We start from the raw sequence: 26557 nt of genomic DNA, 5'->3' as shown, positions 1-26557 counted from the left end.
CCCTGACGCTGTCTGTGTGGAATCTGCACATTCTCCCCGTGTCTGCGTGGGTTTCCCTCTGGCTGCTCCGGTTTCCTCCCACAGTCTGAAGGACGTGCCGATTAGGGTGCATTGGCCGTGCTACATTCTCCCTCAGTGTGCCCGAACAGGCGCCGGAGTGTGGCGACGAGGGTGACTTCACTGCAGTCTCAGCCTCCTTGTGACTAATAAATTGAACTTGAACTGGCTGGGCGGATGTTAAATATTGCGTTTTGTGCACTGCTCTTTAAAAGTACTTCCCTGGTTGCAAAGTACTTTGGGACTTCCTGAGATGGTGACATGCACTTTAGAAACACAAGTCTCTCTTTGAAGGCTTTCTTTCTGATCTGCGAGACAGGAATAAACTGGGAACATCAAACGAACTTTTCTTTAAAAATAGCATCCTCACTGTTTTCCGTCAGAATTTGCTGCTGAATCCACTTTTGGCCACGTCGACAAAACAAATCAGAGCAGCTGGTTGAAGTTTGAATGTGACAGATGTTCTTACGCCACACGGAGCGCTGGTCAGATCAGATGTTGAACTAATTGGCTGAAATGCAGGGCTGTACGGACAGCTGGAGACGTGTGGCTGGGCTTGGTTTGAAGTGAGCTAACCCGCTCCGTCAAAGGCAATGTCAAAAGGGAACCTTTTGAACCCCGCTGCTTTCACGGCATCGACTCTCAGCAGCCAGCAATGCTGGGAACCTTAAATAGCAACGCCGCGACATTGCAGATAACCGGCAGCTCGCCAGTGCGGTTCCGAGGCTCGTTCGGGTCCAGAACCTGGAGGTTTTTGTCGTTACGATGTGGAAACGGCGGCGGAAGGAGATCCGATTGTAACTTTCGACATGCAAATAGGTGAAAAGAAAAAGATAATAATTTGCAGTGCTAATTTGAAGAGCAGTGCTAATTTGAAGAGCAGAGCGGAGAGAAGTGAATGGGATAATAGAGAATCTGGTGAACTGATGCGACGACAATAATCTCTCCCTCAATGCCAACAAAATGAAAGAGATAGCCATCGACTTCAAGAAGTGTAGACAAGGACATTCCCCTGCCTACATCAATGGGGATGAAGCAGAAATGGTTGAGATCTTCAGGCTTTTAGATGTCCAGATCACCAACTCTTGGTCCCCCGCTACGCTGATGCTATAGTTAAGAAAGCCCACCAACGCCTCTACTTTCTCAGGAGACGAGGGAAATTTGGCATTTCCTCTATGACTCTCACCAACTTCTACAAATGCACCATGGAAAGCATTCTTTCTGCTTGTATCACAGTTTGGTATGGCCCCTGCTCTGCCCAAGACCGCAAGAAACTACAAAGGGTTGTGAATGAAGCCCAGTCAATCTCACAAACCCTCCTCCCATCCATTGACACTGTCTACACTTCTCGCTACCTTGGAAAAGCAGCCAGCATAATTAAGGACCCCACACACCTTTGACACTCCCTCTTCCACCACCTTCCATCGGGAAAATGATACAAAAGTCTGAGATTACGTACCAACCGACTCAAGAACAGCTTCTTCCCTGCTGCCATCAGATTTTTGAATGGACCTATTTTGCATTAAGTTGATCTTTTGCTACACCCTAGCTATGACTGTAACACTACATTCTGCACCCTCTCCTTTCTTTCTCTATAAACGGTATGCTTTCTCTGTATAGCACGCAAAAAACAATACTTTTCACTGTGTGCTAATACATGTGGCAATAATAAATCAAATCAAGAAGTAACACTTTCACAAGTAGCTGGCACAGGCACGATGGGCTGAATGACATCTTCTTCTGATGTAGTCTTCTATTTACAATGAAAAAATACTTGAGCTTGCGTTGTCCTTTGAAGCAAAGTGAAATGCACCGCCCAGGAGTGTGGGTGGGAGAAGGGTGAATATCATGCAGGTGTTAGAATTACAGGAGGTGTCTGTTGCTTTTCTGCAACAGGCTGGTCACCGGATGTTGGTAACATGAACAAGGGTGGAGGAGGGGCGGTGCAGTGGGTATTTATTTGCCTTCTTGGAGCTAATGGTTAATTGTTTGAACCACTGCAGTCCTTGTGGTCATCGTGCTCCCAAGAATGAGCTGTCAAGGTGATGAGTCTGATGTTTCTGCCCAGTGTGATTGGGTTCCAACCAACTCCAACTGCCAGGCATAATCGGAGGAATACGCTTCCTTTCTTCCGGTTGGCTTTATAAAGGAATGTAACTGGATTCGAGGACAATACAATAACATACTCTTATATGGGACAGTTCAACAATGGTTTGCAGTTAGATAGCACTCTTTAACATACAAAGAGAAGCTTCACAGAAGCAATTATCAGACAAACATTTGACGCTGAATCACACACTGTGAGACTAAGACAGCTTGGTTAAATTGGTAGGTTTCAAAGAACACCTTACAGGAGGAGAGAGGGTGAGAAAGATGGAGAGGTTTAGCAAGGGAAAAGAAAAGCAATGAAGATAGAATATGACCTAACATTAGATCAGCTGGATAGTCAATATCTTTTCCCAAAGCTAGGGGAGTCTAAAACTAGAGGGCATAGATTTAAGGTAAGAAGGGAGAGATGTAAAAGTGTCCAGAGGGGCAATTTTTTCACACAGAGGATGGCGAGTGTCTGGAACAAGCTGTCCGAGGTAGTAGTAGAGGCGGGCACAATTTTATCTTTTGAGAAGTAGTTACATGGGTACGATGGGTATAGAGGGAGATGAGCCAAATGCGGGCAATTGGGATTAGCTTAGGGGTTTAAAAAAAATAAGGGCAGCATGGACAAGTTGGGCCGAAGGGCCTGTTTCCATGCTGTGAACCTCTATGACTTCAGCTGGACAGTGGAGGTGTGAGGTGGTGTGGAAAGGTGGGAGCACCTTTTAATTCTGGTACAGTTCTTTCTGAGGAAGTGGACAGGCCACTTGTGTCTTGCCGCCAACCACCGCTGCAAGTGAGGTCGGAGAATTTGACGCTTGGCATGAACGGCTGGAAAATTCTGCCCAATATGGATTTATATAGGAAAGCATTTTTAAAAATTATGATTCCACTTTTAAACGAGGGAGATACAATACAGGTGCACGACCCAACGTTCAGACATACGTACAAAATTTTCTGATAATGCTGGATCTCTGCCCCCACCCCACCCCCTCCATTTGGCAATGCAGAGGCCAATTTTAACACCTGGACTTGCACTCTCCCCCCCCCACCACCTCTCCTGAAAATAAAGCATGTTTTTGCATGTATGTGTGTGCATTCTTGCCTGTGTGTTTGTGCACTGCACAGTTATAGGGGGTGTGTCTGAAGTCTGCACTGTACCATTACCTTGTCATGTAGGTTCAATAGTAAAATTGCCATGTATTCCTGAGGAGCAGTGGGAGGCGAGTGACGTGTATCCGAGCTGCATTATTGAACCGCGGAAGACATCTCCTCACAAGTAATCACATCACGTTCCCTTTCCACCATTTCCCCTCTTATATGTTTCACTTACAGCTGTACTGCAGCAGAAATTTCCTCCTCTTAATAACCGGGAAGACTGTTTTTGGCCCCTACTCCAGGCTTCGTTTCCTAGCTATCCCTCTCTGACTACAAGCTGTAATTACGTCAATCTCTTTTCAACCTTGGTGTCACATTTGACCCCAGGATAAATTTCCGACCATATATCTGGGCCATCTGTATGGCTGCCTATTTCCACCTCCGTAACATTGTCCCACTTTCTCAGCACTTCTACCTTTGTTATTCCAGGTGTGAATATTCTGATGCAGCTGTGGTTGGCCTCCCGCATTCTAAACTCGAGATCGTCCAAAATTCATCTGCCTGTGTCTTACCTTGCAGCAAGTGCTGTTTCCCCCATCATCCCCGGACTCGCTGACCTACATTAGCTCTGCTCAAGCAATTTTAAAATGCTTATTCAAATCCCTCTGTGCCCCCCCCACCACCTCCACCCCCGCTTCCTGTCACCTCCTCCAGCCTCCCACCCTCTTGAGAAGTCTTCCTTTCCCTTATTCTGGCCTCTTGAATATCTCCAATTTTAATTGCTGTGCCACTTGCGGCTGTGTCTCCCTGAGTCTGAAGCTCTGCAATTTTCTTCCAAAAATCTCTCTGTCTCTATCTCTCCTTCCTCATTCAAGCCATCTATTGAAACCACCTCAACTTTTCAGTCATCTGTGTAATATAATCCGATGATCAAATGATGCTTGGTAATGCATCCGTGAAGCCACTTGGGCTATTTCATTGTGTGATATGGTTGCTAGTTTGCTGTGTATAGATTGTGGTTTGGCATGGTTAGCCTTTGGGGCCTGGCATTATTGCCAGTTTGGACTGGTTAACCTTTGGGACCTGGCTTTAGAATCATAGAATCATGCAGTGCCAAAGAGTACCTTGGGCCCATCGAGTCTGCACTGACACATGAAAAACACCTGACTTCCATTTAATCCCATTTACCAACACTTGGCCCAGAGCCTAGAATGTTAATGACGTGCCAAGTGCTCATCTAGGTACTTTTTCGAGGATGTGAGGCAACTCGCCTTTATCACCTTCTCAGGCACAGCATTCCAGAGCGTCACCCCCACCTCTGGGTAAAAAAAGAGTCGTTCTTCACGTCCCTCCTAAACCTCCTGTCCCTCGCTTGAACCTGTGTTCCCTTGTGATTGACCCTTTTGGAGTGGTTAGACTATGTGTCTGACATTATTGCCAGTTTGGAGTTTAGACTGTGGGGTTGGCATTATTGCCAGTTTGGAGTTTAGACTGTGGGGTTGGCATTATTGCCAGTTTGGAGTTTAGACTGTGGGGTTGGCATTATTGTTAGTTTGGAGTTTAGACTGTGGATCTGGCATTATTGCCAGTTTGGAATGATTAGGCTATGGGGACTGCTGGTTTGTAGTCATTAGACCATGCAAATGCAGAACACTGGCCCCACATACACTATGGTACATTTATATGTGTGTTTGTTGAAAAGGTGTGTGTGCGTGTGTGTGTATGTGCATGCAACTGCCTGTCTCTGGCGCTGTTTTGTCATGAGAGGGAGGTGCAGGAAAAGGTTAAAATAGTGTTAAAACTGCCCTGGCTAGCACTGACAATCTCCTGGGGAGCCGCTGTAAATACTGACGGTCTCCCAGGGATCCTCTGTAAATATTGACGCACCGAACCTGGCAAATATTCTAACACCCTTCGAGGGACTCCTGACTCCCTGGTGCACTCACAATGCCCCCTCACAGTGCGAGCATAGAGAACAGAGTGGAGCTGCAGGCGTGTGTGTGTATCCTGTTAGGAGATGACTGGAGTGTGATGTGCCTGCGGAGTTGTTACCCAATTAGGAAACATCCCAGTGCGACTCGAGAAAAAGAGAGAGACATTTCTGGTTGGGGGGAAAAAAGGTGTGAATTCATTTTAACTATTTACTGAGTGACACAGCCAATTAAAACTATCTCTATTGCAGCACAAAAAATCAACAGACATTTCAATTCAGTGCATGCTTGGAAAGAAATAAATGGACTGTTACTGGCAGAGGGTCAGGGCCTGGCCCACTGTGCTGGAATAATCGCATGATATCAGTATAATGGAATAGGGGCCAGCATGAGCAGCAAGTGGTACTGTACCTTTCATCCAATGCTTTTATGATCAGACTAACACTGTCTAGCTGATAGGAAATCAATTCAGCCATCAAGGTAAAGGCCCCTGTTTGCAGAGCGTGAAGTGTCAAGGACCCCACGCACCCCAGTCTCTTCCACCTTCTACTGTCAGGAAAATGATTTTAAAAAGTCTGAGGCCATGTACCAACCAGCTCAAGAGCAGCTTCTTCCCTCCTCCAGACTTTTGAATGGACCTACCTTTTATTAAGCTGATCTTTCTCCACACCCTAGCTGTGGTCGTAATGCTACATTCTGCACTCTCTCCTCTCCTTCTCTATGAACAGTGTACTTTGTCTATATTGTGTGCAAGAAACAATACTTTTCACTGTATTCCAATATATGGGACAATAATAAATCAAATCAAATCAAACCTTGCACATACTTAACAACCTAGCCTCTACAGGCCTCTGTGGTAAAGAATTCAACAGATTTATCATCCTCTGGTCACCTGTCTTAAATGGATGACTGCTTTCTCTGAGATTATGGCTTCTGGACCGAGACTGTTTCACTTTGTGGGACAATCTCTCAGCATCTACCCTGATAAGCCCCCGAGAATCCTATATGTCTCAATCAGGCGGCCTTGCATTCTTCTAAACTTCAACAAATACAGGTTCAATCTACTCAACCTCTCCCCACAAGAAAATTGCTCTGTACGCAGGATTGACCTAGTGAACGTTCTACTTTGCTTTCGTTCCCAACTGAATATTTCATAGAATCCCAACAGTGCAGAAGAAGGCCATTTGGCCCATCAAGCCTGCACAGGCAACAATCCCACCCAGGCCCTATCCCCATAACCACTCCTTATTTACTCATTAATCCCTATGACACCAATTTAGCATGGCCAATCCACCTAACCTGCACATCTTCCTCCCACAGTCCAGAAATGGGTGGAATCGTGCTTGTTGCAGACGCAATGGGCCGAATTGTAGGATTCTATGATCTTTGGTGCCAGAACATTCAGAGGAAACCCATGCAGACACGGGGAGAATGTGCAAACTCCACAGACAGTCACCCGAGGCCGGAATTGAATCCATGTCCCTAGTGCTGTGAGGCAGCAGTGCCAACCAATGGCAGGTATGAATAGACCCTCTGATCTATCTGGCTTGTCACAAGCAATTGTCATTACCATGTTTAACACTACACTGACACACTTCACCCTACCCAAAATTATGTGATCTCCTGGGAGAGGCAGGGAACAGATCAAAACCCAGACCCTATATGGGTTTCAAAAGGAATTGTTAATTGTGTCAGATATTACTCCTTTGAAATGCTAATGTAGTTAGAATTTTCAGAATCATCGCAGGCAATTATAATGACTTCTGCTATAGTGCAGCATTAAGTGCAAATGAGTCGATGGGCAGCCAAGAGACTGTCATTCACACTTTATGTACTTAAGTGCTAGAAATTATTAATATCTTGATTGCCTGACATTGAGGGGGGGGGGTGGTGGTTAAAAAAGAACCATTTGTTCCTGAAATGAACTTGCCTTCAATTGAGAGAAAATTGAGGATGGTACCAAGACTGCAGTTTCTTTTTGGTTCTTGGCTTTGCATTTCCTATTCAAATGTGATTTAACAAACAAATCCAAAAGAGGTTCGGTTAGGGTCTTTACCTTTAGCAATTCATCAGAAACACGGTCCAAGAACTCTGGAAAGGAATTGTTGAATTTATAGGGTTTTGTATTGTTTTGAAACAATGTGTGTATCTAAGTCAAATATTTCTATGCTGTTCCATGCTTCTGTGTAATTGTTTTACTTGTGAATAAATTCGACTTTTAGGTTAGCCTGAATATTATGATTTGACTGTTTTATGTTTGCTGTTTGGTGAAATTGATAGGAGAAAGTGGTGGGTCTTCATATGTGATGTCCACTGTAACTGCAGTACAGGAGGCATTTTGCTATGCCATCCCACTTAAGTTCAAAATGTGCAAGTTATGTGAATTGGTCATGCTAAATTGTCCCTTTAATGTCCAAAGATTTGATTTGATTTGAGTTATTATTGTCACATGTATTAGTATACAGTGAAAAGTATTGTTTCTTGCTTGCTACACAGGCAAAGCATACTGTTTCTAGAGAAGGAAAGGAGAGAGTGCAGAATGTAGTGTTACATTCATAGCTAGGTTTCATCCTAGCCTATATGAGTTTCATTCCTTTTGAAACCCACATAAGGCCTGGGTTTTGATCTGTTCTGTGCCTCTCCCAGGAGATCACATGATTTTGGGTAGGGCGAAGTGTGTCAGTGTAGTGTTACACGAAGTATGACAATTGCTTGTGACAGGTCAGATGGATCAGAGGGTCTATTCCCACCTGCTGTTGTAGGTTTGAATGCAGGAACTTTGTTGCATGTCAATCATTGCTCTGTGGATAGCATTCTCACCTCTCAGTCGCAAGATCCCAAGTTAAAGGCCACCTCCAGGGGTTGGGCAGAAAAATCATGGCTGACCTTCCAGTACAGATCAACTTAGTGCAAGGTAGGTCCATTCAAATGTCTGATGGCAGCAGGGAAGAAGCTGTTCTTGAGTCGGTTGGAATGTGACCTCAGACTTTTGTATCTTTTTCCCGAAAAAGGGAAGAAAGTGGGAGAATGTCTAGGGTGCGTGGGGTCCTTAATTATGCTGGCTGCTTTTCCAGGCAGCGGGAAGTGTAGACAAAGGCGTGTAGGTTAAGGGGATTACTTATGCTAAATTGCCCCTTAGTGTCCCCAGATGTGTAGGTTAGGGGGATTAGCCATGGTGAATGTGTTATGGGTTATGGGGATAGGGCAGAGGGGAGGACTGGGGTGGGATACTCTTTTTAGGAGAGTTGGTGCAGACTCGATGGATCAGATGGGCCTCCTTCTGCATGTAGCGATTCTATTCTATGAATGATTAGGTTTCAGTTGTAGGAGATTGCCTTTGCACTTTGAGCACAAAAAAGAAAGTTTTGGGTAAACAATGATATTAATAAGGTGTTGCACAATTTTATTTTTAAGTTCTCGGGCATGACTGGTATTTGTTGCCCTTTTTTTTCCCCTCTCCTTCAAGAAATTGTTGGTGATTTGCTATCTTGAAACCGCTGTTGTTCATGTGAAAGAGGTTCTGCAGTGTTGATGGATAGGGAGTTCCAGGATTTTGACCCAGTGGGATTATGTCATCTGATGCTACATTTAATATGGCTGTACAGGACCACAAGGACCTAGGAGGGGCACATGCGCACAAAACATTGAAGATGGCAGGGCAAGTTGAGAAAGTGGTTAAGAAGGCACATGAGATCCTGGGCTTTATAAATAGCAGCTTGGAATAGAATAGCAAGGAGGTTATGATGAACTTCTCTGAAGCTGTGTTTCTGCCTCAGTTGAAGTATGGAGTCCAGTTCAGGGCACCATACTTCAGAAAGAACGTGAAGGTATTAGAGAAGGCACGGAAAAGATTTATGAAAACAGTCCCAGGAATGAGGAACTTCAGTTACGGGGATTGATTAGAGAGGCTGGAGTTGTTCTTGTTGAAGAAGAGAAGATAAAAGAACGATTTAATCAAGGTGCTCTAAGTTATGAGGCGTCTGGGCAGAGTAGATAGGGAGAAACTGCTCCCGTTAGCTGAAGGATCACGATGGAGGGGGAGACAGATTTAAGGTGATCGGCAAAAATGTGACATGAAGAAAATGTTTTTGTTGCACAAGGAATGATTGCAATCTGTAATGCACTCCCTGTGAGGGTGGTGGAGGCAGACTCAGCCTTGGGTTTTAAAAGGCAATTGAGTAAGGCCTTGAAGAAAGAGAATTTATCAGGTAACTGGACAAGGAGAGGGCCTAGGACGAGTTGAGTATTTCTTGCAGAAAGTCGGCCTGGAATTAATAGACCGAATGGTTTCTGTTTGTGTTATAACCATCCTATAATTCTATCTGCTGAGATTTTCCAGCGTTTTCTCTTTTGGCCTATAATTTACGTATGCTTTCTTTTGGGGTGGATTGTTTTTGGTGAGAATTTGTGGGAATGTGACTGATGTCTGATGTTTTCCATTTCTTGCTTTTAACAAGATAGCCGCACCTTTCAGGTTTCAGACTGTTGGAACTTTCTTTTTTGCTTCCCACCCCATCCAGGTCCATCGTCGCTCCGCTGGGCGCCTGCTCGCCCTCTGTTCTGCCAACCGGGGCACATTCATCAAAGTGGGCCAACACCTGGGAGGTTTGGACTACCTTTTACCTGAGGAGTACACCAGCACACTGAAGATTCTACATAGTAAAGCCCCGCAGAGCAGGCTGGAGGAAATCCAGCAGGTCATCGAGGAAGATCTCGGCAAAGAGGTAATGTGGGGTCTTACATTCGACCTTCTTAAGTATTCTGTAGAATTGATTTCAGCTGAAGGGAGGAGAAAATGTGAAAGTAATGTTCTCCACGTGCACACACACGCACACATACATGTGCATATGCACATACACATGCATGTGCACACACACATGCATGTGCACACACATGCACGCAGAAACACATGCAAATGCTCACACATATGCATGTGCGCGCGCACACACAGGCGCATGTGCACACACACGTGCACACATACACACACATGCAAGTCTATCCTGCTATTCTTAGTCTTTGCGTCTTTATTTACAACAATTCGCAGGATTTCTCATAATTATATTTTAGGGCCTTGAGTGATATTGTTAATTTTGGTACCTTTAATTAAAACAGTGAGTATTTATCATATAATTATTTTTAATGTCATGAGTGGGTCAAATAATGTGTTGGTGTCATTGGAGTGGCCGTGAAACTGTCTCTTTAACACGATGAATGCTGATAATTAACCATTGAAGCGTTGAGAATGAGAAACAGAGGAACAGGACCCGTCTTTAAACAGGTAGTAAAATGGGAATAGAGAGATCGTGACAACATAAAATAGGCAGTGGGATAGATAAATAGAAAGAGAGAGAGAGAGACGTGCGAGAAATGGATGAAAAGGAAGCAAATAGGAAGAGAAAAACAGGTAAACACATAGAGAGAGAGATTAAAAAAAAGAATGGAATTCACCCATCACACGGCAGGGACGTGTGCATACACACATACACACACGTGTGCATACGCAAACATATGCAAGAATGCAAACGCACAAATGTGCATTCACATGTACATACACACAACACGCACATGAATATGAACACACCAATATAGACTTACACACACACACAGATACAAACACAAATGTAGATTTACACATGACACACACACGCAAACGCAAACGCACACATACACACAAAATTAATGCCCTTCGAACAGTGCAGTTATGAGGCTTGTTTGCGACTGATGCATTCTTTATGCATCAAAATGGCTATTGAGTGTAAAATGTCCGTTCCACTCTGACTGTGGGGAAGTGGATTGCGTGTGGCATGTGAGTGCAGGGAGAGAAGCAGCAACCGGTTAGCCGGGTCAGGGAGAAACCCGCAGGCCAGCCAGCGTAACAATCTGAGGAACATTCAAGCGGCTATTGTTCCCGAGTGCTCTCTTACTGTACGCGAGCAGAGGGCAGGGACGGCATGGGCTCTGAAGGGCAAGGTTCGACACTGAAAATGACGCTGTTTCACTTCATTTCTTCCCGATGCATCGCATTGTTCCAAGTCCCAGAGTTTGGGGAGGGGAAGTTGCTTTGTTCGTTCTGGCTGCTGAGGGGAGAATATTTTCAGGGGAAAAGGAGAAAGAAATGTGCCTTTAGATTTGTTTTCAATGGCTGATCCTCCTTAATGTATTAGCTGGAGCTGCTAGTCACACTTCACTGCTTTCAGCAGAGCAGCTGGGTAAGTTCATGATCATTTCACAGTAAGAGTCCACCCCCTTCCCCACAACCCTGTTATAGTTGCTGTCTTTTAACCCACCAACTCGTGTCGCTAGCTGTCTTTCTTTCCGTCTCCCGTCATCGTTCTGCGGGAAGAATGAACACAGAGGTAGAACTCAGAACCCGATGTTGGTTAAATGCCCCTCAGCTCCCTGTCGTTGTTGGTAGCCAGCGTGCCCAGCTGGTAGACGGGCCACCGGGTGAGCAGGGCAGTGGGCGACCCAAATATAGCCGAGGACATTCCCTACGGCAGCAGCCGGAAGCTTCTTTCCCCCAATCCCATTGGGCTTTTACGTGTATATCAATAAATGGTGACATGTGCGTATTGGTACCTGAGTGAGTGCTTTAAAATGGACCCTGCTACTCAACAGCTTAACCCGCCCCTCTCTCAACTGCCACACTCGCCTCCATCCCCGCCACCGCTATCAACTCCCTCCCCATCACCACTAGCAACACCCCCCTCACCCCACCTCACCCCACCCTGCTCCTCCAAATTTCACCCCACTGCACTTACTGCTATACGATTCCACCACATGGTACATTATTTCAAGCACTCAGTTGCTCACCTCTGAGTTGGAAGATTGTGGGTTCGAGCCCTCCCACGCCCCCTGAAGACTTTAGCCTTGGCTGTTGCTCCCTAGGGAATTACTGAGGGAGAGTGACCACACTGTCATCGGATGGATCTCTTTTTAAAAAATTCATTTGTGGGACATGGGCGTCGCTGGCTGGGCCAGCATTTATTGCCCATCCCTAGTTGCCCTTGAGAAGGTGGTGGTGAGCTGCCTCCTTGAATCGCTGCAGTCCACGATCTGTGGGTTGACCCACGGTGCCGTTAGGGAGGGAATTCCAGGATTTTGACCCAGCGACCGCGAAGGAACGCCGATATATTTCCAAGTCAGGATGGTGGGTGATTTCTCAAATGTTAAACCAAGGCTCCTTCGGCCTTCTTGAGGTGAATGTGACACTCGTTTGAAGGAGAGAAGGGGACCAGCGCCCAGGCCAATGTTCGTCCCTCAGCCAACATCACAAAAAAACAGACTATCAGGACATTGCCACACTGATGTTAGTGGGAGCTTGCTGTGCATAATTTGGCCAATGTGTTTCCATATATTGCAACAGCCACTACGCCTCCGAAGTTCTTCAGTGGCTGGAGACGCACTTTGGGACTTCCTGAGATTGCGAAAGGCCACATATAAATGCAAACCTGTCTAACTTATGTCTCCGTGTGTGAGTACCAGCAGTCTGTTTAACAACGGAAGACAGAGCTCTTGAGCTCGATACCACTGCTGCCTGGGATCCAAATGTTTGCACTTACCAGTGAGGGATCAGGAGCAAGAATGGGCAGAGCTGAGACACATATATCAGTTGTGGCACCTACCTCACCAGCCAGGCTGAGATCAGCCCACTCAGTATGGAGCAGGAGAATGACCTTGCCACCCTCTGTACAGTTAAGCACAAAACTGGGCAGTGAACCTGAAAGGAGCCATCCGGGCAATTAGAGAAAGCCAGTCTTTCATCCTTCCCTTAGTTGTCCCCAACTAAATTTGAAAACTTCAAAACGGCGATGGGTTTTGACAGAGTGAATGAGGAGAGACTGGTTCCGTTGGCAGAAGTCTCAGTAATTCAGTAAATCAGAATCCTGATTTTAAACAACTGGCAAATGGACGACACGGTGTTACAGTGGTTGGTACGGCTGCCTCACAGCGCCGGGGACCCAGGTTCGATTCCTGGCTTGAGTCATTATCTGTGTGGAGTTTGCACATTCTCCCCATGTCTGTGTGGGTTTCCTCCGGGTGCTCCAGTTTCCTCCCACAATCTAAAGATGTGCGGGTTAGCTGGATTGGCCGTGCTAAATCCCTTAATGTTAGGGGGCTAGAGTTGTGGGGACAAGGGCTGGGTGGGATTGTGGCTGGTTCAGACTCAATGGGCCGAATGGCCTCCTTTTGCAGTGCAGGGATTCTATAAATGAACCAGAGGTACGATAAGGAATTTATTTTTACACAGTGCGTTGTGACCTGGAATGCATTGCCCGAACGAGCGGTGGAAGCAGATTCAACAATAATGTACAAAAATAAATATGTCAACAGGAAGGAAACTGGGAGATTATGAGGGAAGAGCAGAGGAGGGAGTGGGGTTATTTGGACATCTCTTTCAAAGAGCCAGTGTGGGCATAATGGGTTGAATGGCCTTTCTGTGCTGCATCATAAAGAACAATAGGAACAGGAATAAACCATGTGGCTTGTTGAGCCTGCTCTACTGGTCAATACGACCGTGATTTAATCCTTACCTCCAACATTATTTTTACCACCTGCCCTCCATTTCTCAAGATTCTGTCAAAAATCTGTCTGTCCCACTGTTAAGACCCAGGCTAGAAATTCCAAGGTGTTTTACGAAGTTAGCCTAGACTCTAAGCTTTTACATTTGAATTTGGCATGGGTAAGCATAAGATGTTTCACTCCCGGTATGATTCAAGTGACCCACTGGGAAGCTTTTATCAAACAAAGTTTATTTAAAAACACAGTTAAAATATAATATGATCCGCGCAACTTGTGGGCCGAAGGACCTGTTTGTGCTGTAGATTTTCTATGTTCTATAATAAAAAGATTTAGCATAGCATCTACCAAGTACCAGAATCAAACATGAGATAGTGTACACCTTAACCGCTAGCTATCTCTGATGCTCCAAGTCAAACAACACCCACAAACATACACCCCTTTCTAGACTTGGCACAAAAAGCAAGTATGCTCATGTGATGCTGGACTGGATTTTGCAGACTTTTAACACCTGCTGTGAATTTGTCCTTTGAATGTTGGAAGAAATCTCTCAGGCTTCCTAGTCCTGGAACTTTCCAAAAGAGAGAGAGAGACAGAGATACTGCCTGCCTCCACCAGCTTCTAATAGCAACTAAACTGAAACTAAAAACTTGGACTTTTCTGTGGAAAAGAATTGGCCCCAGGTATCGGCAGAGATGAGGAGAAATTTCTTCATTCAAAGAGAAGTGAATCTTTGGAATTTTCTACCCTAGAGGATTGTATGGGCTCTATCGTTGAACACATTTAAGGATGGTGTGACGATACTGTCAATCATCCCCAAATCAAGCCCCACTCAGCAATCCCCAAAGGATGCTGAAAACCAGGGTACTGCATTAATTCAGATTAAAAATAAACATGATGGGTGGGATTTTACAGCCTCACTCGGGCGAGACCAGAAATTCCTGTCTGAGGTCAATGGAGATTTCCATTCTCAGACCCTCGTCTGCTCCGATTCCATGGTGAGCGAGGTGATAGATTTCTGGCCGATGTATTTTATACTGCCTCAGTAACAATACAGGATACTGGTTACAGATAAAATGGCCCCAACAACTTCCAGCAAAGGAACGTGTTTACAAAATATTTCTTAAATATGTCGTCACACTGTATACAACATAATATATATAATATTCATTACTCTTTGAGTGAAGAAATTTCTCCTCATCTCAGTCCAAAATGATTGGCTACTTACCCTAAGATGGAGCTCCCATGTTTTAGATTCCCCAGCCCTGGGAAACAACTTCTCAGTGTCTGTGCTAATTAATCCCTTCAGAATCTTCCATGTCTCTGTGAGATCACCGCTCATTCTTTTAAATTCCAGAGAGTATAGGCCTAATTTACTCCATCTCTTGCAATAGGACATGCCTGTCAGCCCAGGAATCAAACCAGTGAAGCTTTGCTGTACCACCTCAAGAGCATGTCTATCCTTCCTTAAATATGGAGAAAGCTGCACACGGCGCTCCAAGGTGCTATCTCTCTAAAGCCTTGTACAATTGTAACAAATTTTCTGCATTTATGTACCTTTATCGTCTAGCAATAAAGGCCAACGTACTATTTGCCCTCCTAATTGTTAGTTCCTTTGAACATCAATTTTCACAAGTTTCACGTCTTTAAAAAAAAGCTCCCCTGAGATCTCACTTTCCCACCTGGTTTTGTATCAAGAGTAAACTTGGATATGCTACCCTCAATCTCTTTATGTAATAAGTATCAATGGTAAAAAGCTGAGGCCCCAGCACTGACCATTGTGGCTCTCTGCTTAGAAAGAAAATGCCCATTTATTTCTACTCTTTGCTTGCTGTCCATTAATTAATCCTCCATCTGTGCTAATATATGAGCCCTTATCTTCTGTATATACCATCTGTGTGGAACCTTATCAAATGCCTTTTCAAAATCCAAGCATACGACATCTACTGGTCTGTTTTCATGTACCGTGTTAGGCATATACTCAAAAAAACCAACTAAGTTTGTCAAACATTGTTTTTCTTTGTTTATGTTGACTTTATCCGACCATCACATGATTTTTCTAAGAGCATTGTTAAGATGTAGGCCATCAGAACCTGCAAGTTTGTGGGATTTTAGTTCTTCAGGTTTCTCCAGTACTTTTTTTCTGCTGATATTAATCACTTTATGTTCCTTGCTTGTATTAGCTCTGAGGTTATCCTCTGATATGTAATTCGTGTCATCAACTGTAAAGGTGGGAGCAAAATATTTGTTGAATGATTCTGCCATTTCCTCACTTTTCTGAGACATGGGGAGAACATGAAAACTCCACGCAGACAGCTAAGCAAGCCAGGATTCGAACCTAGGTCCCTGGCACTGTGAGACAGCAGTGCTAACCACTGTGCCACCGAACCACCCCAAATGGGTGTTGTCCAGACCAACAGCTGAACTTCTTTGGTCCTTGAATAGCATCCTAAGATCTTTTAGACAGCCATTCAACATAAAGAAACACTTCTGAAGATACAGAACTTCCTTGCTGCTGTTCTGATATGTAAGGCCAAGCTTATGTGTCTCTGGAGTGGGGTTTTCTGATGACCATTCAACTTCAAGATACATGTGCTACCAATTGAACCAATTGGCATTGGAGTTTTTGGATGATTCAAAGGCAGAACCATCCCTCTTGGGAGCTCTCGCTCTCTCATCCCTCAGTTGAATCCATTATTCCAGATGTTTGGTCAACCTCACTTAATCTCAGTTGAGTCCAACAGAGGTGACAACTCTTTGGAATAATGGAGGCACGTACACTGGAATTGTCAACGGTAAGATAGCGGCCTTGTGGTAATGTTGCTAGACCAGTAATCCGGAGGCCTTTTGTAACATTCTGGGTTCAGGGGTTCAAATTCCATCATGGTAACTGGTGAAATTGAAATTCAATGAATAAATCTGGGGTAGAAAGCTAGTCTCAGTAATGGTGACCATCACAACTACCTCGAAGATGGTTAAAAATAAAACGATCTGGTTCACTAATGTCCTTTAGTGAAGGAAATCTTCCGTCCTTACCTCGTCTGGTTGAACGAGACTCCAGAGTCACAGCAATGTGATTGACTCTTAACAACCTCTAAAATGGCCGAGCAAACCATTCAGTTCAAAGGCAATGAGGGATGGACAACAATTGTTTGCCTTGCCGGTGATGGCCACATACCATAAAAAAAAGAGAATGAAAATGCCACTGGGGCCAATTATGGCAGAACCAGGCTGCAAGAACAGTATTCCTTGCCTAGTGGTATTATGGCTGGACTATTAATCCAGAAACTCAGTTCTTGTTCTGGGCACCCTGGTTCAAATCCCACCACGGCAGATAATGGAATTTGGATTCACTGAAAAATATCTGGAATTAAGAATCTACTGATGACCATGAAACCGTTACTGATTGTCGGAAAACCCATCTGGTTCACTAGTGACCTTTAGGGAAGGAAATCTGCCATCCTTACCTGGTCTGGCCTACATGTGACTCCAGAGACACAACAATGTGGTTGCCAAGGGGCAACTACGGATGGGTAATAAATGCTGGCCAGCCAGCGATGCCCATGTCCCATGTACGAACAAAAAAAAAATTGGGTTGAGCCAGGTGCCAGTTTTTCTGATCTGGTGCTTCTCTCTCTCTCAATCATTTTATAGAATGCCAACAGTGCAGAAGGAGGCCATTCGACCCATCGAGTCTGCACCAACCACAATCCCACCCAAGCCCTATTCCCATATTTACTCTGCAAATCCCTTGACACTCGGTTTAGCATGGCCAGTCAACCCAACTTGCACATTTTTGGACTGTGGGAGGAAACCAGAGCACCTGGAAGAAACCCACACAGACACAGGGAAGAATGTGCAAACTCCACACAAACAGTGACCCGAGGCTGGAATTGAACTTGGGTCCCTGGCGTTGCGAAGCCACAGCGCTAACCACTGTGCCTCCCACTTGCTTCACTCCTTACGCTCGTTATTTTGAAATGACCTGGTGGCAACTATATTTATGGTGAATGTAAAAGTATAACGTAGCCTGGCTTTGGAAAGATTCGGGGTCTTAAAGAAAAATCAGAAAAAAATTGATACCATTGAAAAGAACAATCTATCTGAGAGGGAATGGAATAGACTTTTTTAGTCTCAAGTGCACAGCACAATCAGTGCTTTACAAACAGAAACCATGGCACAAAAGGAATGATTCACACTTTGACCTAACAGTTGCAAGGATGAAGAGGCAGAGCATTCCCTGTTGCATCTTATAATAAAGGTTGAGGGCTGGGGATTCTCTGGCTCGGCCTAGTATTTCAGGCTGTTTGCAATTCCTCTCAAGTAACCGGAAGAATGGAGTGAAATCTGATTTATTTCCCCCATTGTTGGATGGGGATGATCCATAAACCAGAGGGTCTTTGTTATTTAATTTAAGAAAACCCCAAGAAAACGCTGGGAATGCAGGATTGGCCTGGGGTCTCCTGGGTTAATCTCCAGGTTCTTGGCTAGGATATTCTGAACAGCAGGGGAAGATATTGGGTGTGAGTTCTGCCCTCAATGCACTTGTGTGCAACATTATGGTCACAGGAATCTGAAGTGGCCCACCGACAATTGAAAGGTTAGTTAAATCCACTAAGGAGGCATTTTGACATGGCCCATCCACTTTTACAGTTGGCAGACAGGCCAGTCTGCCTTTAGGTTTTCACTACAACTTTGAACCAGGACAAGGTGAAATATCCAGGGTGAATTCCAATGAAAAAGATACTTGGGAACTGAGGTTTTTTGAGTTCTGTTTTCAAGTGTTTGACTGCACTCCAACAACATTCAAGAAACTCGACACCATCCAGGACAAAGCGGCCCGTTTCATTGGCGCCCCATCCACCACCTTAAACATTCGCTCCTTCTACCACCGACACATGGTCGTAGCAGTGTGCACCATCTACAAGATGCACCGTAGCAACTTGCCAAGGCTCCTTCGACAGCAACTTCTATACCCACCACCCCTATCATCAAGAAGGACAAGGGCAACAGACACATGGGGACACCACCACTTGGAAGTTCCCCTCCAAGTCACTCACCATCCTGACTTGGAAATATATCGCCGTTCCTTAACTGTCGCTGGGTCAAAATCCTGGAACTCCCTCCCCAACAGCACTGTGGGTGTACCTGCACCACGTGAATGGCAGCGGTTCAAGAAGGCAGCTCACCACCACCTCCTCAAGGACAACTCGGGAAAGGCAGTAAATACCAACCTTGCCGCAAAGCTCACATCTCATGAATGAACAAAAAGAAGCAGACGTGGGTGAAATAAGGGGAAAAAAATCAGGCAAAGTGATGTGAAGACAATGATGAAAATAAACCAAGAAAGGAATGGATGAAGAACACAACTTCTCCTCTTCTAAGTGCGGTATTGATTTAGTGTACGAATAAATGATATTTTGTTAAAGTGGCCTTGTAGATTTACTGCACTGCCTCCAGCTTCACTGAATGTATAAAATGTACCAAAAGATAGCTTCAGCAGGCTTTGTCTATCCAAACATGTGCTGCCGTTTTACTGCAGCATCCCCTGAGCTCTGCTGGTTTAAGGACTGAATACACTTTATAAGGGGATTTACTGGGGATTTTCAAAGTGACAAGATGCTTTCAGAAGGTAAATAAATAAAATAGTACTGTTTTCACTGCTGACAAGAGGTATTGATTGAGGATTATCGCAGAAGAATGAAAGGGGAAGATAGCCAAATTTTTTTCACAGAGCGTTACCTGAATATGGAATATGAATATGGGATAATATCGCAGTTAGACAAGATTACTTGGTGCCTTTTCGGATCCTCAGCATGTTCCAAAGAGCATCGTAACCACTCGGTTACTCCTGAAGAGCAGCCGTTATCGTTACATCAGAAGAAATGAGAACAGCAGTGGGCCATTCAGTCCATCGGGTCCGGTCTGCCATTCATTTCGGTCACAACAATCTGATTGTGGGCTGAACTCCTCTCTCCTCTGCCCACCTTCCTGACCCCCCCCTGTAACTTTTGACTCCCTTATAAATCAAAACAATCTGTTAAACCAATTTCCCTGTACCATTTGTCTGATACCCAGTGTTTTGTGAGCTGATTTTTTTGTGAATAAAATATTGGGAATACCAAATCCTTTGGGTGAGACTTTCCGGCTGTGCTCGCCCCAATCCCAGAAAATCCCGCCCGAGGTCAAAGGACCTTTGCACGGTTCCTGTCCTGCCAGCTATGATTCCCGTGGCGAGTGGGATGGGAAAATCCCCCCCTTGGCCTTTGATCCCAGCCACAAACTCCCTCCATGAAATTACCCCTTGCTGCCTCAGCGATTACTGAAACCCTCAACTGGTGCTTTTGTTAACAGTAGTCATGATGTGGGTATGCCGGCGTTGGACTGGCGTAAACACAGTAAAAAGTCTGACAACACCAGGTTTTGGTCCAACCGATTTATTTGATAATACTCACAATCCATTCACCTGACGAAGAGGCAGTCCCCTCGAAAGCTTGTGAGTATTATCAAATAAATCGGTTGGACCAAAACCTGGTGTTGTCAGACTTTTTACTGCTTTTGTTAACCCCAGGCTCGACTATCCCAGTGCTCTCCTGGTTGAGCTCCCAACGATTCCCCTCCTTAAAATTCACTCCATTCAGAACACGACTTGCCATATCCTTATCCGCTCTGAGGTTTGTTGGGCCACATCAGTTCCTGGTCCATCTACACTCTGCTTTAAACTATCTCAAGCGTGATTTCAGTTCTCCCCACCGTCTCACTCCTCCCTATTCTATGCAACCCAATAATTCAGGAGGAACCTCTATACTCAAGAGACCGGTTAGAATGTGGAATTCCCTATCAAATGGACTAATTAAGACGATTAGTATAGATGTATTCAAGGCAAAATTAGGCTCACACGAGAGAGAAAGAAATAAATGTTGATGATGTTCGATGAAGTCAAGCTTAATTTTATTTATTAATGTCACAAGTAGGCTTACATTAATACTGCAATGAAGTTACTGTGAAAATCGCCTAGTCACCACACTCTGGTACCTGTTCGGGTACACTGAGGGAGAATTTAATATGGCTAACACACCTAACTGGCTTGTATTTTGGATTGTGGGAGGAAACCCATGCAGACACGGGGAGAATGTAGTCAGTAGTGACCCAAGCTGGGAATCGAACCCAGTCCCTGGCGCTGTGAGGCAGTAGTGCCAACGTGTCGCCAAAGTGTCTTGTGTGGAGCATAAACCCCGACATTCGCCTAGCGGACCAAAGGCTAGTTGTGCTGTAAATACTATGCGCTGTAACCTCCTCCAGACCTACAGCCCTCCATGAACTCTGCACAGCTCCACTCCTGGTCTCTTGTTCTTAGTGGATTCCCTTTTGTTGGAGACCGGGCTTCAGCTGCCTAGACCTGAAGCTCTGGGATTCCCTTCCTGTACCTTTTCTCCTCTCTGATCGTAGAAACTAAAAGCAGGAGGAAATCATTTGACCCTTCTCTGCCATTCATTATAATCATGACTGATCATCAAATTCATTAGCTTGCTCCTGCCTTGATCAAAGGATATGGGCTACCTTAGCCCCAAGAGGCATTGAAACTAGAAGCAGGAGTAGGCCAGTTGGCCCTCTGAGCCTGCTCCGTCATTCATTTTGATCCTGGCTGATCATTGAATTCAATATCCTCCCCACCAAATCCTTTGATCCCTTTAGCCCCAAGAGCTATAAGAAATAGGAGCAGGAGTAGGCCATCTGGCCCTTCGAGCCTGCCCCGCCATTCAATAAGATCATGGCTGATCTGTCGTGGCTCAGTTCCACTTTCCCGCCCTCTCCCCATAACCCTTAATCCCCTCTCTTATCAAAAACCCATCAACCCGCTTCTTAAAAATATTTAGCGAGGCAGCCTCCACCACTTCAACGGGCAGAGAATTCCAGAGATTCACCACCCTTTGAGTGAAGAAGTTCCTCCTCAACTCCGTTCTGAACCGCCCCCCCTTTATCTTGAGGCTGTGCCCCCTAGTCCTACTGTCTTTTTTGAGCGGGAAGAGTCTTTCCACCTCTATCCTATCCATCCCATTCATCATCTTATACGTCTCAATGAGATCTCCCCTCATTCTTCTAAACTCTAACGAGTACAAGCCTAGTTTATTCAGCCTCTCCTCATAGCTCAACCCCCTCAACTCCGGTATCAGCCTAGTAAACCTCCTCTGCACTCCCTCCAAGGCCAAAATATCCTTGCGCAGGTGCGGCGCCCAAAACTGCACACAGTACTCCAGCTGCGGCCTCACCAATGCCCTATACAGCTGCAGCAAGACCTCCCTACTTTTATATTCAATCCCCCTCGCTATGAAGGCCAGCATCCCATTCGCCTTCCTGACCACCTGCTGCACCTGCAGGCTGGGTTTTTGCGACTCATGCACAAGGACCCCGAGGTCCCTCTGCACCGTCGCCTGCTGCAGTTTTTCGCCCCGTAAGTAATAGTCCTTCCTACCATTCTTCCTACCAAAGTGGACCACCTCACACTTGCCAACATTAAATTCCATTTGCCATTTCCTGGCCCATTCGCCCAGCCTATCTAGATCCTTCTGCAGACTCTCCACACCCTCCGCACAATTTGCCTTTCCCCCAATCTTGGTGTCATCAGCAAATTTCGACACCCTACACTCGGTTCCCTCCTCCAGATCATCTATATAAATGGTAAATAGCTGAGGCCCCAGCACCGACCCCTGGGGCACCCCACTAGTCACCAACCGCCAATCCGAATAGCACCCATTGACCCCCACTCTCTGCCTCCTATTTGACAACCAATCCTCTATCCACGCTAACACCCTACCCCCAACTCCATGTCCTCTGACCTTCTGCAGTAACCTCTTGTGAGGTACCTTATCAAACGCCTTCTGAAAATCCAGAAAGACCACATCCACCGGCTCTCCTCTATCCACCGCCCTAGACACATCCTCATAGAACTCCAGTAAATTTGTCAGACACGACTTCCCTTTAATGAAACCGTGTTGCGTCTGCCCTATCAAGCAATTCCCTTCAAGATGCCTCGCAATTTCCTCCTTAATGACGGATTCTAACATTTTACCTACCACAGACGTTAAACTAACCGGCCTGTAATTCCCCGCCTTTTGCCTGGCACCCTTCTTAAACAACGGCGTAACATTAGCCGTTTTCCAATCCTCCGGCACTTCCCCGGAATCCAGCGACGTCTGGAAAATAACCACCAAGGCATCCACTATCACCTCCGCTATATCTAATTTCTTTTTGAAATAGGACAACATTTTGGCCTCAACTACTTTTTGTGGCAGTGAATTCCACACATTCACTGACCTCTGGCTGAAGAAGTTCCTCCTCACCTCAGTCCTTTACCCCTTATCCTCAAACTATGACCCCTAATTCTAGACTTCCCCCACCATTGGGAACATTCTTTCTGAATCTACCCTGTCTGACACTGTTCAAGTTTTACAATTTTCGATGCGATCCCCTCCTTTAACTCGCATGTTTAAATCTCTGAGCAAGCTTTTAGATATCCTTCATCATATCTCCTCCTTTGGTCTGGTGTCGGAGTTTTATCTGATAATGCTACTGTGAAACGCCTTGGGATTTTTTTGTCATGTCTGTCACCAAAGTGGGCTATAATTGGAACTGTTAAAACTTGCAGCCTGCCAAATTACACGCTGCATTTTTTTGCACCATCTGAGCACCAAAATTGAGGCATATTTTCCTTCATTCACTAATGCCACTAAAATAAGCTATCACAATCGCGCCTACTGTCACCTTTTGAAGCTGTCAGTGTTTAAGCCAATGTAGCAGCTTGTCAGTGACTCATCAGCAAAGACTACCTTCCCCGCCCCCCAAGAATTTAGCCGTTGTTTGCAACAACCAATCAGATCAGTTGGAGGGGAAGATGAATGATTATGAGAACCAATCAGGTGGCTGGACTGGATACCTGATGGAACCAGTCAGATCTAGGGAAGACTAGACAGGAAAGCTGATAGAACCAATCAGATGAAGATGTGGAGATGCCGGTGTTGGACTGGGGTGGGCACTGTAAGAAGTCTGTCAACACCAGGTTAAAATCCAACAGGTTTATTTGGTAGCACGAGCTTTCGGAGTGTCGCTCCTTGAAGGAGCAGTGCTCTGAAAGCTCGTGCTACCATATAAATCTGTTGGACTTTAACCTGATGTTGTGAGGCTTCTTACTGCAATCAGATCAACGGGAGGATTGGACTGGAAAGTTGACTGAACCAATCAGGCCAAAGAGAGGACTGGATTAGAAAGTTGACTGAACCAATCAGATCAAGGACAGGACTGGACTAGATCATTGACTGAACCAATCGTATTATTGGAGAGCTGACAGCTATCACAGCCAATCGGAAGTTTATTTTAGATGATTAAAATTACCCTTAAAAGAATGGGCAACAGTGACTTCCAGTCTTTGTTTAGAATTAATACACAAATAAATGAAATGGTAGCTAAGTGGAAAGGAACCGTATAACTATAGATATTTCGAACCTTTAACTGGAACAGTGCAAAACCGCCCTCTCTCTCTGCATTGCCCCAGTACGTTCCTTTTCTTCAAATATTGATCAGGTTTTCCTTTGAAAGATGTAATGATCTCTGCTTCAACTGCTCCCCCTAGGGAAAAACTTCAAAAGAGAAGACCTTGAATGTACCCAGCACCTTTCATATGCTCAATGTGCTGCGCAGCCAATGGGGTTCTGAAATGTTGTCTCTGTTGCAATGTAGAAAACGTGACTGCCATTTTGCACGCAGGAAACCCCACAAGCAGTAATGTGACAATGACCAGATAGAGTCATAGAGGTTTATAGCATGGAAATAGGCCCTTCGGCCCAACTTGTCCATGCTGCCCAGTTTTTACCATTCAGCTAGTCCCAGTTGCCCATGTTTGGCTCATACCCCTTTATACCAATCTTATCCATAGAATTGCCTAAATGCTTTTGAAAAGACAAAATTGTACTCGCCTCTACCACTGTCTTTGGCAGCTCGTTCCAGACCTCACCACCTCCTGAGTGAAAAAATTTCCCTTCAGGACCCTTTTGTATCTCTCCCCTCTCACCTTAAACCTATGTCCTCTAGTTTTAGACTCCTCTACCTTTGGGAAAAATATATTGACTTATTGACTTATCTATGCCCCTCATTATTTTATAGACCTCTATAAAGTCATCCAATACTCTAAGGAAAAAAGTCCCAGTCTATCAGCTTCTCCTTCTAGCTCAAACCTTCAAATCCCGGTAGCATCCCAGTAAATCTTTTCTGCACTCTTTCTAGTTTAATAATATCCTTTCTATAATAGGGTGATCAGAACTGTACACAGTACAGATAATCTGTATTTTTAAAAAGTCTTTTGTTTGTTGGGGGATAGACTTTGGTCCAGACTGTATTTTCCATGTTTCAAAACTTCCTTTGCTTCAATATCCTATTGAATAAGGAGCTTTTCTCTTAATGGCTTTTTCACTCTGTGACCATTTTAAATTGATGACTTGTGACCAGTGATTGCCCATCCATGGGAACTAGACTTTCCTTCGTTCCATCAAAATCTTTCATAATTGTAAAAATAACTTCAATTAGATCTCGTAATAAGTCTCTAGTCTCGACTCATGACCAGAGTTACCAAGCTGTGGTGAGAATTGATGCTTTCTGTGGTAAATAGCATGCTGAGAGAGGCTATTGGTACTCATTGATGGAGGGTATTTGGGTGAAGTAGCAAGGAGCAACCAAGTGGTCATGGAAATGCACCCCATAAATTTCTACTGTTTTCAGGGAAGGGTTATGACCCAGGTCAGAAACTCAAAACACGAGGGTGGCATGGTAGCACAGTGTTTAACACTGCTGCTTCACAGCGCCAGGGACCAAGTTCGATTCCCGGCTTGGGTCACTGTCTGTGTGGAGTATGCATGTTCTCCCCGTGTCTGCATGGGTTTCCTCTGGGTGCTCTGTTGTACTTTCATATTCTGAAAGATGTGTTGGTTAGGTCCATTGACCTGAACAGGTGCTGGAGTATGGCAACTCGGGAAATTTCACAGTAACTTCATTGCAGTGTTAATATAAGCCTCATTTATGACTAATAAATAAACTTTACCTTAAAAATAGAACATACTGATGAAGTCTGCCTGGATCATAAGTTTTGCACATTGAATTTGGCTAGGGTAAGCATGATATGTTTCACTTCTGGTATGATTCGAGCAACCCAGTAGGGAGCTTTTATCAAACAAAGTTTATTTAACAAATACAGTTAACACATAACTTTTACCAATTACAAACCAGAAAAAAGACAACCATAATATTGTATAAACCTCAACAACTAAATGTTGTGTTCCAGCTGAACAAACCTACTTATACACTTTGGCGGCGCAGTAGCACAGTGGGAAGCACTGTTGCCTCACAGTGCCAGGGACCCAGGTTCAATTCTGGCCTCGGGTGGCTGTCTGTTTGCGTATTCTTCCCGTGTTTGTGGGGGTTTCCTCCAGGTGCTGTGGTTTTCTCCCACAGTCCAAAGATGTGTGGGTTAGTTTGATTAGCTATGATAAATTGCCCCTTAGTGTCAGGGGAATTTGGAGGGTAAATATGTGGGGCTATGGGGATAGGACTTAGGTGGGATTGTGGCCCTCTTCTACACTGTAGATTATATGATTCTGTACCCCTTCACAGGTTTAACACACAAAACAAGGATGCTGACATGGTGCTGTTGGATTTGGCAGCTTTCTTGATGCAATCACAGATAAGCTTGAAGTCAGAACACCAAGGAGAGAGAGAGAGAGAGAGAGACAGACAGAACACTGCATCCAGCCTGAAGTAAAACACTTTCCAACTAAAACAGCAGCAATCAGCCCAAGTCGAAAGTGAAAGAACTC

General features: G+C 44.9%; 1 protein-coding gene across 4 annotated transcripts in view; it reads left to right on the top strand.

Annotated features, from left to right (window-relative positions):
- adck1 (aarF domain containing kinase 1) overlaps positions 1 to 26557 on the top strand; it is a 446668-nt gene that overhangs the window by 145592 nt on the left and 274519 nt on the right. For all 4 annotated transcript variants that reach the window (XM_080201943.1, XM_080201939.1, XM_080201941.1 and 1 more), the window contains one exon: positions 9698 to 9901. In XM_080201943.1, coding sequence (XP_080058069.1) covers positions 9698 to 9901 — 204 coding nt within the window. The remainder of the gene's footprint in view (positions 1 to 9697; positions 9902 to 26557) is intronic.

The sequence above is a fragment of the Carcharhinus amblyrhynchos genome, chromosome 14, assembly GCF_965287045.1.
Source record: "Carcharhinus amblyrhynchos chromosome 14, sCarAmb.v2.hapA, whole genome shotgun sequence".
Classification (NCBI taxonomy): Eukaryota; Metazoa; Chordata; class Chondrichthyes; order Carcharhiniformes; family Carcharhinidae; genus Carcharhinus; species Carcharhinus amblyrhynchos.
Note: the sequence above shows the minus strand (reverse complement) of the source record. Positions and strands in the feature narration are given on the sequence as shown.